This window comes from Rattus norvegicus, chromosome 4, assembly GCF_021556685.1.
Source record: "Rattus norvegicus strain SHRSP/BbbUtx chromosome 4, alternate assembly SHRSP_T2T, whole genome shotgun sequence".
Lineage (NCBI taxonomy): Eukaryota > Metazoa > Chordata > Mammalia > Rodentia > Muridae > Rattus > Rattus norvegicus.
In genome coordinates this window covers 122,205,310-122,219,349 of record NC_141537.1, presented here as the reverse complement: position 1 = coordinate 122,219,349, position 14,040 = coordinate 122,205,310, and the positions used below count along the sequence as shown (strand labels likewise).

At 49.8% G+C, this 14,040-nt stretch overlaps 1 protein-coding gene across 1 annotated transcript in view; it reads right to left on the bottom strand.

Annotated features, from left to right (window-relative positions):
- Positions 1–4,566: 4,566 nt before the first annotated feature.
- The window catches only part of Ruvbl1 (RuvB-like AAA ATPase 1), a 34,917-nt gene continuing 25,443 nt past the window's right edge, over positions 4,567–14,040 (bottom strand). Inside the window, exons 9-11 of the mRNA NM_147177.1 lie at positions 9,111–9,213; positions 5,624–5,715; positions 4,567–4,906 (exon numbers count right to left, since the gene is read on the bottom strand). Of these exons, the coding sequence (NP_671706.1) occupies positions 4,747–4,906; positions 5,624–5,715; positions 9,111–9,213 (355 nt within the window). The 3' untranslated portion in view covers positions 4,567–4,746. The remainder of the gene's footprint in view (positions 4,907–5,623; positions 5,716–9,110; positions 9,214–14,040) is intronic.

The following is a 14,040-nucleotide window of genomic DNA, read 5'->3' as shown; positions in this document are numbered from 1 at the left end:
CTTTTGTGGGAATGGAAACAGAATACACCATGGGAGCTTACACCCCAAACAAGAGCGTTTCCACAATGTCTACCAAGCCCATCACCTGTATTCCCCTCCTGCCTGTCAGTCTCCTGTTCATCCTTCAAAGCCCACCCCAAGAAGACCCACAACCCATCAGAGGGGTGACAGTAATCCCAGTGTTCACAAGGCTGAGAGGAGGATCATGAGTTTAAGGCCAGCCTGGGCTACTGTCTCCATAGTGGGAAGTCTGGGTATAGACTAGATCAGAAAAATCCCTAAGATGCACTGGAGGGAAATACCAAAAGTGATCATGTCCATTACTGTTTGTGTTTAGAGTAAGCAAGGAGGAGCCTGGTGTGGTGATGTATACCGTTAATCCCATTGCTTCTGACAGAGGAGAGGCAGGCTGGTCTTAGTTCCAGGTCTACACAGTAAGACCCTGTATCCTCCACCCCTTACAAGTGTGTGTGTGTGTGTGTGTGTGTGTGTGTGTGTGTGTGTGTACGCAGTAACGTGCGTGTGTGCCATGTGTGTGAGGAAGAGTGAGCATGACACACACCTGATGGGGGCAGTGAGTAAGAAGGACATGACAGTGCATCTGGAAAGCTCTAGAAAATCCCTTTAGAACTAAGTGTCCATGTCCTCTCCCAATGCTTACATGTATGAGAAATGGGGAGCCCAATCGGCCATGAGCAGTCATAATGATGGGATAGCCTCACACTGTTCTGAATGAAAGGAGCCAACTCAATAAGGATAGGAACTCTTCCAACCACAGCACTCGTGGGCCAGAAGCAGCTGTTGTACAAGGCTCTCCAAGGCGAACTGCCTCCATCTTTAGTTTGGCTTGCCCACAATCTTCACAGGTGGGATTGTTGACTGTTGACCTTCCTTTCAAGGGGAGGCCAGGGAAGTTCACAGGACCCTCCCCTGAGTACTCAGCTTCCTGTCCCAACAAATTGTATGTAATCTTGCCCTAATTCTACCAGCTTGGCCTCGGGGGCTCCAAGAGGGGCTAGAGGATATAGGTGAGGAGGTATCAGGGAAGAAGCTCTATACAGCCATGGGGGGAGTCACCATCACTGCTGGGTGCACATTTCCACTGTGGCTGCTTTAAGGTCACCCATACTCCTGCCTGTAATCCCCTACCCTTTGCTCTGTAAGACCAAGAAATTCATTGGTCTTTAATGGACTTTAGTTTGTTGCTAGGGCCCAAGGAAGAAGTGAGTAGACATTATTTCTTCTCAAAGGGTTAGGAAGATTCTTCTTGAAAGAACTCACAGTGGCCCACTTATGGCCTAGGGATTTTACTCTGTGACTATACGCTTTAAAGGAGAATACAAGCAGATCTGAAACTCTAGGCAAGGATATGCAGCCATTCCTACATCACTCAGGATGAGGGAACTGGGTCAGCCACTGTGAAATGCAGAGGCTGGACCTGAGACTGATAGCACCTTCCTTCCCAAGTTTCTGCCATCTCTAGCTCACTAGGAAATACACTGCGAGTATTAAAGTGGCTTGCACAGAGGGAACAGAAGTGGAACACCCCATCATTGCATACCCTTTCCTTTGATTCAGTCCAAATTCTATACCTTGTTCGAAATTAACACAAAATTAGCACTAAGGAGGAGAAGGCAGGCAGAGGAATCTGTGTTCGAGGCCACCCTGTTCTATATGGAGAGTCCCAGCCTACAGAGTGAGAGCAAAATACAAAATAAGAAGCGAAGCTCAACAACACAATAAAGCCAAGCTCCATGCTCCTACTCCAATTAATTCTCCCACAGGCATCCTCCACCCCCAGGCTGCGTGTCTGGCCACACGGGGGCGCTGCGGGCCACACCACTCGGGGTCCGCGGGCAGCAAGGGTCTGGGCCGCACCTCCCTCCCGCGTCCCCATTAATCACGCGTGCTGACGGCGCCGACCCGCGCGCGGGCGGCGTGACGGCGCCGGTGACGGCGGGTGACGGAGCGGGCAATCGGCGGGCGCGCATCGGCCCATCTTATCGCGCCAGCCCAGCCTTCGCCCGTCGCACGCCGCCCATTGATCGCGCGGGCCGGGGCCGGGGGTCAGCGCGGACGCTCGGCCTGACAGCCACATCCATCGCGCTGACGGCCGCACGCGCTCTCGCCCCGGCCATTAATCACCGCACAGAGCCGAGTGACGGGGAGAGCGACAGGGCCAGCGGGCGATTGCCAGCCCTGCCAGCCCGCGCCTTCTATTGCCGGACTTTGCCACAGGTCACCCAAATCCCCAGGTCACTTGCATCCTGGGATGGGAGGATGGTGTGTACCTCTCAGGATCCCAAAGGAGAGCTGGCTTGTCTGGCTGATACTAGACCCTACCATCACTCCTTTCTAGGGGATAGCAGGACCCGTTCTGGAAGCTGGAGCACAAACAGAACTACATCCAAGCGCAGAGGGCTGGACCTCAGCTTTCGCCTGTTTCACAAATCCAGACCTCCTCTAGCAACAAGAGCCAGAAACTGGTCATTCTGATCTGAACCCTAGTCACATAGTGCCTGTGGCTCACGTCCCAGCTTGGCTGCTACGACTCACTCAAAGGCAGGGCCTTTTCAGACGTGGCCAGATGCCCAATCAGGGTTAGCCCAGGGGTCAGGGAGCGAAAGGTCTACAGGGTGTAAGTCCCGCCCTCTGCCTACAATTCCATTTCTTTGCTGCAGCCACCACATTTTGGTGCGAGAAAGCAAGCTATTCCTTCTTAAACCCCGAATAGTCTCTGAATCAATCTAGGGTTGGGCAAACTCGAAAAGGTAAGGCAAGCATTTGCAAAGCAGAGGCAAGCATTTGCCTTGGCTTTGGGAGACTGCGCTGCACCTGGAATGAGCAGCAGCTACTCAGTCACCAAGTAGCTCATGGGGAGGCTCACAGGAACCTGGACTAGAGCTGGGATAGTGGCCATCTCCCGTGACCAGCCCCCATCCTGCCTGACTTTAATATTACAACAATTTTTCAAGCTGGAGCTGTACTAGTGGGAAAAATGGGGCTGCTGTAATTGTTGTTAGATTGTGTGTCAGCCTGATAAGATGTAACAAATACTTCCTCCCCACCAGGGTCTGCTACCCGCCTGGGAATGGATGGAGAAACTTCTCATAGTCTACAAGGGATGGGCCATAAAAACTTCGCCTGTAAGATTAATGTAATAATCACAGGCCTTGCTGGGGAAAGGGAGGAAAATTAAAATAACCAAACCTTGCTACCTAGCCAGACCATCTCCCTCCCATCAGAGCACTGTCGCCCCCTCCCCAGGCACTGTCACACCTCAGAAGAGGGAGGAGCGACAGGAAGGAGGGGGCTGTGGTTTAGGAAGCACAGGCCACATTCCTAGTCCTCACGAAAAGCTCTGTAGAGCGGGTGCCAGGGCCTGCAGGAACTATGCTCAACCCCTCAGAACTTCCACCGCTTCTGTCCTGATCAGGTGCTGTGAGGATTGGGCTTGGACAGTCAGCTCTCCTCAGTTTACCGCACAGCCTCACCTGCTCAAGATTGGGTTCACAACTACTGCCGGGCATGGAAAGTGCAGTTTCCATGTCCAGCTCTGGCACTAGCTACTCTGATCTCAAATCTGGCTTCTGTCTCCACCTAGCTGGGCAGGTGCGTTTGACTTACACGCCATGTCCACATTGGTCTAGTAGGCTTAGTTAAATACCAAAATCTTTGCTATGAGGACAAAATGGTAACGCTGAGAATGGTGGTGCTTATAATCCCAGCGACTCAGAAGGTGGAGGCAGGATTGCCAAAACTCTAAGCCGGCTGGCCTGGTTTACATTATTAAGACTGTCTCAAGACATGGTACCCAACGTATACACTGACCACCCATGAATGCACACTGATGGCTTCCTAAACCAGGTCAGCAGTGAGACAGTGCCTCATGCAGACTTCCCAGCACAGGTAAACCGGCAGTCCTGGAAGCTTTTAAACCTTAAGTGTGGTTTAGTACAGAGCAACTTCACTGGACAGAGCCCAGCACAGAACATGGAGTGTGAACAAAGTCTCAGACACAGCAGCTTCGGCCAGGTGCCGAGGTGCCCTACTCAAGGTGCCCGTCAAAATTGGCTGTAGACATGTGTGGCCCTGAGACCTACACCCCAGGCTAATCACAAGAAAAATACTGAGCAAAACCCAGCAAGGGCATGGGTCAGAATACTCAACAGTCTAACTGTTCGGGTCATCAGAACTCAGCCAAGAGCCTGAGAGGAAGATGAGCTGTAACACCCTGATTCTGCTGACACTCACTGATGAATGGCTGCCTACTGCAGGACGCTGTGCCACCACAACTCCCTGCACCGAGTGCACAGTAATTATAAATCCAAACTGGTTCTGCAACCCGTGTGTGTTATGCATAAATCACCTTGCTTTGTGCTGGGGATAGAACCAAGGACCTTACAGAGCAACGCCAGCTCCAGGGGCTCTGATGCTGTCTTCTGGCCTCCACAGGCACCTGCGAGAAGGTGCACGCGCACACACAGACACACAGACACACACACACACACACACACACACACACCACACGAGTAAAAATATAAAAAATAAAAACCTAAAGAGAAGTATCATCAAAATAAGATTCAGTTTTATTAGAAAAACAAGCTAGGTGGGAAAGGGTTCCTTCCAAACAACCTTGGAGGTTTGATAATTTACAAACAAACTGTAACACTGCAAAGCATGCTCAACGCAAGACCCTGTCCTCGGTGTGGGGTCTGTCCTCTGGGTGCACCTCCAAACCCTACGTTACTTCATGTACTTGTCCTGCTGGTCGGCCAGAATCTTGGCGGAGGACTTGGCGTCATAGAAGAGCTCGCTGATCTCCTCCACGTGCTCCTTCTCAATGCTGTCCTTCCCGTTGATCTTGGCCAGCAGGTTGGCAGGGGTCAGCAGCTGCACTGAATACCTACAGCGGACAGCACAGCAGTGAGCAGGGAGCCACTGAAGGGAGCCCCAAGTCAGCAGGTGCATGGACACCACTGGCATGGCTGAGCAGTCTGCCCCAGTGAGCCCAGGGCGAGGGTGGCAGAGAACTTCCTGCCCATCAGAGCAGAGAGCGGCCACCCGAGAGCAGATGACACAGTGCTCCTCTCACATTTGCACTTCGGCTGACACACTAACACTTCCGAGCACACACACCCTGGCAGTGTGCAGAGCCAACTCAGACAGGGACTTTAAACAGGCAAATCAACACAGGCAACTGAAAGCTCAAGTGGGTTCAAGACATGAAAATTCAATACTGAAAGTTCAAAAAGCTGACCATTCTCCTTTACTTCAGGAGTAAGAGCCACAGATTGACTCAAAGGATATGGGGAGGACTCGGGGCCTGAAGAACTATTTTCTCCAGTCACTGCCTCTGAGCCCTGAAGAACAGCCGAGAGAACACTGTGATGCACTGGTCCCCTGGGCTGCTGCCATCAGCTCCCTGGAGTACAAGCAGCGTGATGGGGGCAGGCCCTCCCTGCTCTGCTGGAAAATGGGAGGAGACTGGTGTGAGCTCCTGCATGGACCCAATGGAGACAGAATTCTAAAATTCATTTCTAGGTTCTCAGTGCTCTGGACTAGGTGCCAAGACAAGGCCTTGTCGCAGCAAAGGGTTCCAGCGGGGCACCACTCAGCTCACCTCAGCGTGGTCTTGGTGCCAATCTCCCCGAGGTGGTTTAGGGCCTCCTCACTGATGTTGATGCCTTCCGTCTGGGCTCGGATCTTAATGATCTTTGGAGAAAAAAAATATGGTTAAGTGTCTCAAGTGTGTTCAGTATCTGACCTAGTGATGGTCGCCAGCACTGCTGGACTGTGCCCTGGGGCAAACATGCCCAACCACAGTCCTTTTGAATGATGTCACAGCCAGAGCTAGGATCATCTGACTCCAGGGCACCCCACACCGTCGCTGCGACCGTTACAGAGAACTGGAGCCACTCCTAGCCTCGTCTGGGAGCCTCAAGGTTCCAACCTCCCCTGGCAGCTTGGGCACCATGGCCTGTGAGCACTCAAGCAAGAGAAGAAATTTTTGTTTGCCTGATAAATACGATGGTTAAATAAATCAAAAAAGTTACTTTTAAAGATTTACCAGTCCTCCTAATATCGCTGAGATATCTAATCTATCAAGAGCCTAATGCTTGTTGCACTGAGTATCCTGGTGAGGCTGGAGGGGCGGCCAGCAGCAGTGAGACGCTGCAGCGGTGGCACGGGGTCCCACGGGCGCAGCGGCACTGAGTGATAAGGGCCAGCGGGATAATGATGTTGTGTGTTGCGGGGCTGAGATAACTCGAGGACTTCGAGCCTCATATAATACAGGAATTTTTCACTCTGGCAGCTTCGTAAACAAGATATCAAGAAGCCGTCGTCTAAATTAAAGCTGTAAAAACAGCCAGAGAAGAGGCACAGGAGCTGGAAGACACTGAGTCCTAGCACCAGGCTCCCGAGGGAAAGGGGAGTGGAAACTTGAGCCGCTGAGTCTGATGGCTCAGGACTCTGCCTCGGGTCAGGAGTCATCAGCTGCCTGTGAACAGGGCTCATGCTGTCACTGAGAGCAGCCTGGAGCTAAGGCCAGCAGGCCAGCACGCATTCCTGAGAGCACACCCATGTTCCAGCAGCCAGCCACAGCACTCAAGGACCTGTGACCCACAGCTGGACCTGGAAGACCTCAGGCCAACAGCAAAAATGGCTGTTCTAGAGTCTCTGGGAACTACAAGAGGGACTGGGGTGTACACAGACCAGTAGCAGAGCATGTTCTCAGCATGCATAGGGTTCTAGGTTACGTCCTCAGTGCTGCCAGCTCCAGAGAGATACAAGCACTGAAGAGCAGAGCTTGGCTGAAGGGAGGGTCAGCACAGCACCGCCTCTCTGCTGTGCTGGCTCTGTAGCTTGGCTTCCTTCCATGATGCCAGGCGTATCTGCTCTCAATGTCTCTAGAATAGGCCAGAGCAGTCATTGGAGTGCTACCTCAGCTGCTTAGAAACTGACAGCTTCTGAACGAGATCTTTAATCATTTAATAAGCCGCAGGGATGTTTATGAGGTGTCAACACTAGTACCCTACACACGTTTTAAGTTGAGCTTATCTGTGTAAAACCTGCCCTGGCTCCAGCAAAAGGCTGAGGGGATCCCTGAAGCCACCAAGGTCAAACCAAGACCCAGATAGGAAGCCACTGAGAAAAGCCTGGGAACCAGCCCAGGTAGGCCTGTTAGTCACAGCACAGGTATAAGGGAGACAAAGCACTCCAGTGGAGCCTTGCCGGGGACCCTAGCTCCATCACTTAGTCTTGAGCTGTAAATCCTAGTTATCATAGGCTGTTGAGGATGCTGCCCTGATACTGTCGAGCTCACAGAATGCTCACATTCTACAAAGGAAAGTCTCTTATCACCATCTTCATGGGGTCTGAGGGCAAGGGCCCAAAGCCTAAGGTAGGCCTCTCAGTTACCAGACAGGGTGTTCTAGATCGCTTCTGTGACTTGGGGAGGAAAGGTTTATTACATCTCACAACTCACAGTCCTGTGATGGTGATCCAGGGAAATCAGGGTAGGAACTCAGGTGGGGACCTGGAGGCAGGAACTGCAGCAGAAACATGGAGGAGTGCTGCTTACTGACTAAGTGGCTCCCAGACTCACGCTTTGCTCGTTTCTTAAACAGTCCAGGCTAACCTAGGAATGGCATTGCCCATGATGGGCTGGGCTAGCCTACATCATTAGTAATCAAGAAAATGACCCACAGACATGCCCACAGGCCAGTCTGAGGGAGACAATTCCCCAGCTGAGGTTCTCTTCTTGAGGTGTGTCAAGTTGACAACCAAGATCAGCTACCACAGTGCCCAGTAGGCCAGCAAAGGAAAGCCACAGAGGAGTGGGTGTCATTTCTTGGCAGGACTAAAGCTTTGAGCTCAACAGCAAGTACTTCCGGGTCTGCCGTGTGGTTTTGCCTCTGCCCCTGCTCAGTGGCCTCCCTGGCACTGGACTGGGAGGTAAAGCACCATTTCAGACTCGGGGCCCAGTGAGAGGGGCTAGTCACTGGGATGTCCATCTGAGGAGACAATGGGGCCCAGTCTTTCCTACCTTCCTTCCCTCCAAAGCCATCAAGAGGTAAGCCTCCTGCTCTGCTCTGTCCCCTCGTGATACACTATAGGTTCAAAGAACAGGGTCAAATGACAAACCAAAGCCACTGAATCCACATCAAAATAATCCTCTCCTGACCTCAGATACTGTCACAGTATCAGAGAAAGGTGTTAGGTCATGGAGATGGTCTCCTAAGTCAGGTTCACACGGGGCTGTTATGACTGTAACAGCTGGTCTGGGACATGCAAGAGAGGCTGCTGTGTCACCTTGAATCCCTGACTGTTCTCTATGAGAAATACTGGCGGGGCCACATTGCACAGGCCACAGGAGGACACAGTTTCAGGGTGCTCCCAGAAGAGAAGAGTCACGTCCACCTGAATGCCCCAGGCATACTCCCTGTCCCAGCCCCTCACTGGTGTTACACACAACACTGAGACATCTGTGTAAGCTAAGCTTAGGGTTCTCATCTGTCTCAGTCTTCTTCCTTAGCCTCCAACTCACTGTGTGGCTGAGGAGGATCCTCCCACCTCCATTTCTCACGTGCTGGGCAAGCCAAGAAAGCTTCACCAAATCAAGTTTATGTGCTGCTGGGGCCAAAACCAGGGCTTTCTGCAGGCTGGAAAAAATTCAGTCTACCAACAAGGTACAGACCTGGAACGTTTGTGCTTGCTTGTTTGTTTCCTTTAGAGGCAGGATCTCACTATACCTAAATCCTGTGATCCTCTTGCCTCGGCATCCTGAGTGCTGGAACTGCAAGTGTGCATTAACCACCAAACAATACATCACTCTCACTTGCTCCTACCTTAGGCTGATGGCATCCCCTTGACCATTAAGCCCATGTTTTCTTTCCTCCCTTTCCTCGAGCTCATTGGGAGTAGATGGGCCAGACACACAGGGAGCACAGGCTCTAAGCCATCTGAGAATGTCTGCTCAGAATAACCTATCTTTCACAGCTTCAAGGACGCAGTGACTTGCACAGAATAGTGAGCAAAAGCAAGGCCTAGGCTAGCCAAGTGGTCAGAAGTGGGTAGAAAAGTAGGGGGAAGAGCGTGGTGCTTACCTGCTTCATCTCCTGTGGCGTATACAGCATGGTCCTGATGATCATCACCCGGTCCAGCAGGTCCAACGGGATGCCGTGTGGAGAAGTGATGTCCTCGGTGCCCCTGCAAGGGTCAAAATCACTCCCATCATCCAAGGGACTCAGACCTTGGACAACAGGCACATGAATGGAGGTACTCACAGTACAAGTAGGTAGCTAGCATCTCTGAGTATTAGGGCCAAGTGGCCCTGGGCAACAGCTCTATTATGCCAGCTTGGGAAGGAACCAAATCCAAAATCAAACAGACCCATCTAGTTACCAAATCTTCAATGAGTGTTTTATAATTATACTGCTAATATATATATTTTTCTGTTTTGTCTGTTGCTTCAGCCTTTTTTTTTTTTAAGATTTATTTATTTTATTTATATGAGACGATTGTAGCTGTTAGACACACCAGAAGAGGACATCAGATTCCAGATGGTTGTGAGCCACCATGTGGTCCCTGGAATTGAACTCAGGACCTCCGGAAGAAGTCAGTGCTCTTCACCTCTGAGCCAACTCTCTAACCCTGCTTCAGTCTTTTTTTTTTTGGTTCTTTTTTTCGGAGCTGGGGACCGAACCCAGGGCCTTGCGCTTCCTAGGCAAGCGCTCTACCACTGAGCTAAATCCCCAACCCTGCTTCAGTCTTAATAACCAGGCCTAACTCCTACTTGACAGCACACATTCATGAATTATCTCCTCTGAAACTATCACCATGTTTGACCATCCCAGAGGTCTGCTGCCTGTGCACAGCTGTGTGAGCGCCTGGCCCCAGCGCAGCAGCCAGCACCAGCATTGTCTTCCTAGATATTTGCTGCTCTCACAGTTTAGAGGAGGAGAAAGGGGACACCTTGATTGAGTTGCATTTCCTTGGTTACTAACGAGGCACAAATGTTCTCCCTTACATTCACACTTTTCTTCCTGAGACTTGTCCAATTACATCCTTGTTTTTCTTTTCAACCCTTAGCCAAGCCCTAGTCAACAGCCAGGACAGGAAGCCTGCCAACCTGCCAGGCCTGTGCCAGCCGCCTGATGGGACACATGCTGGGCAGACACTGGTGCCCTACAGCCAGCCCAGCTACAGCAATGGAAGCTGAGCGACTGTGGGCCTCTGCAGGGGGCCATCCTAACAGCACAACTGCAAAAAATAACACAACTGATTAGAATAACAAAGAACGAGGCATGCCATTTCAATTTAATTGTTAATATCAAAATATTTGGTTTCAGGGCTGGCGACATGGTCTAGCAGGCAAAGGTGCTTACCAAGCCTAATAGTCCGAGTTCAATTCAGAGAGACTCCCACATGTGTGCTGTGCTGTGGACGTGTGAGCATGCGCACACAGACAAACAAAAAAGAAGAAAAACAATTCAAGCAAGCAAGAAAAAAAAAATCAAAAATCTATTTTGAAATTCTTTCCATTCAGGTGAGTATCGGTGTGTATTTACTATAAAAATAAATGAAAGTAAACTGTATGGCAGGATAAACTTGAAGCACAGTAGGAAACAACCAGACACAAAGTCCAATGGGTGACAGACTGCATGCCAGGAAACAAAGTGGCCATGTGCACAGAAAAAGTCAGAGGCAATTGCAGCCTGCGCAGAGGAGATGGGACAGGTGAAGAAAAGGTCCTGGAAACAGGCACTGGATGGAGACGGCGCTGTGTACGGGCACTGGCTGCATTTGCAGAGGACCCGTTGTTTGGTTTTCCCAGCACCGAGGTGGCTCACAGCTCCAGTTTCAGGAGGTCTAATGCCTTCTTCTGGCATCCAAAGGCTCATGCATGCATGTAGTATACATACATACATACATACATACATACATACATACATACATGTAGCTTTATACACATAAGATAAAAATGAATATATTTTTAAATAAGTTTTGGAAATACACATAGTAGGGATGGTTATACAGTTAAAAATGGTTAAAGCAGTAAAGATGGGGACTGGGTGTGCTCAGCAGAGTGCTAGCCAGCAAGCATGGTACCCTAGGTTTGATCCCCAGCACCGCAGACTGGGTGCAGAGGACAAGCCTGTATTACTACCGTGCCTCAGGAGGATCAGGAGCTCAAGGTTACCATTAAGCTATACAAGGAATTTGAGGCCAGCAACACTTTTTTTTAATAGTAAGAGAGAATTGCAAAATAAGAAGCTTTATCAGGATTCAAATCACAGTACTTAGAATAGCTACCATCTTTTTGCAAAAAAAAGTTTAAAAATGATGTTTAAATTTTTGTTACTGAATTCCCTTTCAACTCTTCTTAAAAGTTTATTGGGGCAGGGGAGTTGGGAGGGTAAGACTTCTGAGGACATCTTAATATCTAAAATCTGCCATGTTGAAATAGTCTAAAAACAAAAATAATCAAAATTCCACAGCCTCATTATAAATTATCTTTGGTTTAGACATGATAAAAACAAAAGAAATTCACTGGAAAAAGGCACATGAGAATGAGGTCCCCCAGCCCCAAAAGAACAGAACTTAACAGACGGGGGTAACGAGCTTTCTTACAGTTGAGTTCATAACACTAAAACACAAACCAAAAGACCACTCAGAAGTTACTAAGGACTGCTAAGCACTGTTTAGTCATCCAAGCTATGAGCCAGAAGCAGACAGACTCTTCTGGAAAACACGTTCATGGGAAAGAGTTTACAGAATGCCATCCGAGAAGAGAAAAGCACATCCTGCTCAGTGGCAGCTCCCCCAGAGGGGAACACACCATATCACAGATTTGTTCATGAGTGGATTTTGGTTGATACTGTGGGTGTAAGCCCACAGACCAATGCTCCTTAGCTTAGGTATGGCACCTCTGCAGGGATAAAGCAGGGCCTCTAGAAACATAGCTTATGCTTGAGCAAACAACACAGCCACGTCTTAACACTCTTCCACTGGAAACTCTAGGCTCTGTACCACGCCACTGTTGACGTCTGGACCCCTCATTTTCTGTCAGAGGCTGAGGCTGTCATATACACTGTGAGATGCTGTGTGACACCCACAGCATTAAGTCATGAAAAATAAAACTATCCACGGATATCACCAAATGTTCACAGGTAACAATGGCGCCTGATCAGGTGGCACAAGGCTTTCCTGACAACTAAAATGTGGTAAACACCTGGGCAATATAATGGGCAACTCCCTGTCACGTGCCTGACCTTGGCTCAGTAGACACAATGAGACACTTATAAAAGGACAGCCAGATTACTACACTGCCAGTGCAACTTGGTAAGAAAAAATGGTCATTCTAGCTGGGGAGAAGCTAAGTCAGTAAGAGATCTTACTGCTCTTCCAGAGGATCCAAGTTTGGTTCCCAGCACCACTATCAGGTGGTTCACAACCACCTGTAACTTGTCCTATGACCTCTGTGGCACTTGCACACACATATATGGTGTACAGAAATGCATGCAGTACACATATACATAATAAATACTTTTGTTAAAGGAGGGTCATTTTAACACATGGCTGGACATCTATATCCATGTTTGGATGTAGAATCAACCCTTCTTTGACCATGCACAAAATTAACCCCAACTGACTTATGAACCCAGAGCTGAACTATACATTCTTGGGAGAAAACAAAATACCTGGTCTTGGGTGAGACAGTGCTACTCACGTAAGAACAAAGCACAAAAGCAGGAGGACTAGACTTCAAGGTGCCCTAAAATTTGTTACTGGGGACAGGGGTTGAAGACCAAGGCCTTACACAGACAATGCACTACTGAGTTGAACTCCTACCCTAAAAATTAGAGTTCTGAATAAAAGTTTAAAACCTGTGTCAAAAAACTGTCAAAAAATTGATAGGACTACCCAAAGAATGGTAGAAAATACTCAAATACATTCATAGGTTCTAACATTATTGCTGTCATAATAAACGTCCGTCCTTCATCCGAAGCACATAAAGAATGTTTACCACACAAGAGTAAAGGCAAACAACCAAAAAGAAAACGGGGCACATCCGTAATCCTAGAACTTGGGAAGCAGGAAGATTAGACATTCATCTTTGGTCCTACCAACCTTCCTCAACACAGGGAGCCTAGTGTCCCCTGAGGCCCGCTCCAGGCCATGCTCAACACTTCATATCTACTCACTGCCCAGCAGCCACTGGGTTGAAAGGATCATGTCAGCTTTACAGCAAACTAAGTGGCAGCACTTCTGGCTTGTAGCCTAGCACTGGGAAATAGCCTCATCTGTCCTTGGGTGGCAGGGTGTCCTGACATCACTCTGTTGGTGGCTCATACAGAGAGCTCTAGAAAACTGACAAGGAGAAAGCCCTCAACAATGTGACTTCCTCTTGGAGCTTGGGTGCAAGATGCAGATGGTGCAAGAGGTCAGCAGCTCCTCCAGGGAGAAGGGTGTGCTCACACTGTAGATATTCCTAAAATTCTGTCTTTTAGCATCCTAGCCTAACTAGTGCACTCTGGAGCCCAGTCTTCACCCGAATCCAAGCTGCATGCCTACTTGGTGAGAGCCCAGGTCCTGCTCTCCTAAGTCAGTGGGAGCAGTGGTGTGGTGCTGTAAGAGCCGGCTCCCGCCAGCTCCTGTGGATGATGTCAGCATGATAGAGCTGGCACTCTGCACCAAACCTACTCTATAGAGTTCATACAGCTGGCTAGAGCTTGGTTCTCACAAGCAGGCTGGGGCCAAGGGCTCCTTCCACCTGAGATAGCCCTAGCAACTGGGTCCAAGAGCTGCCAGCCTATGTTGGCACACGCTGGTTTACGTTAGCTCTGCTGGCAGAGCTCCCAGCAGGGGGCACCATGATTCCGTGCTGAGCCCAGATGAAGCTGTGCAAGCCTCCAGCAGCCACAGGTACCAGGCTTCCTGAGCCAGGGCCACTCATAGCCTCCAAATGTCGGCCGGGAGGCCCTGCGCCTCCAGCAGCTGGCCTGGACCTGGCACAGCAGCATCCTCCATGAC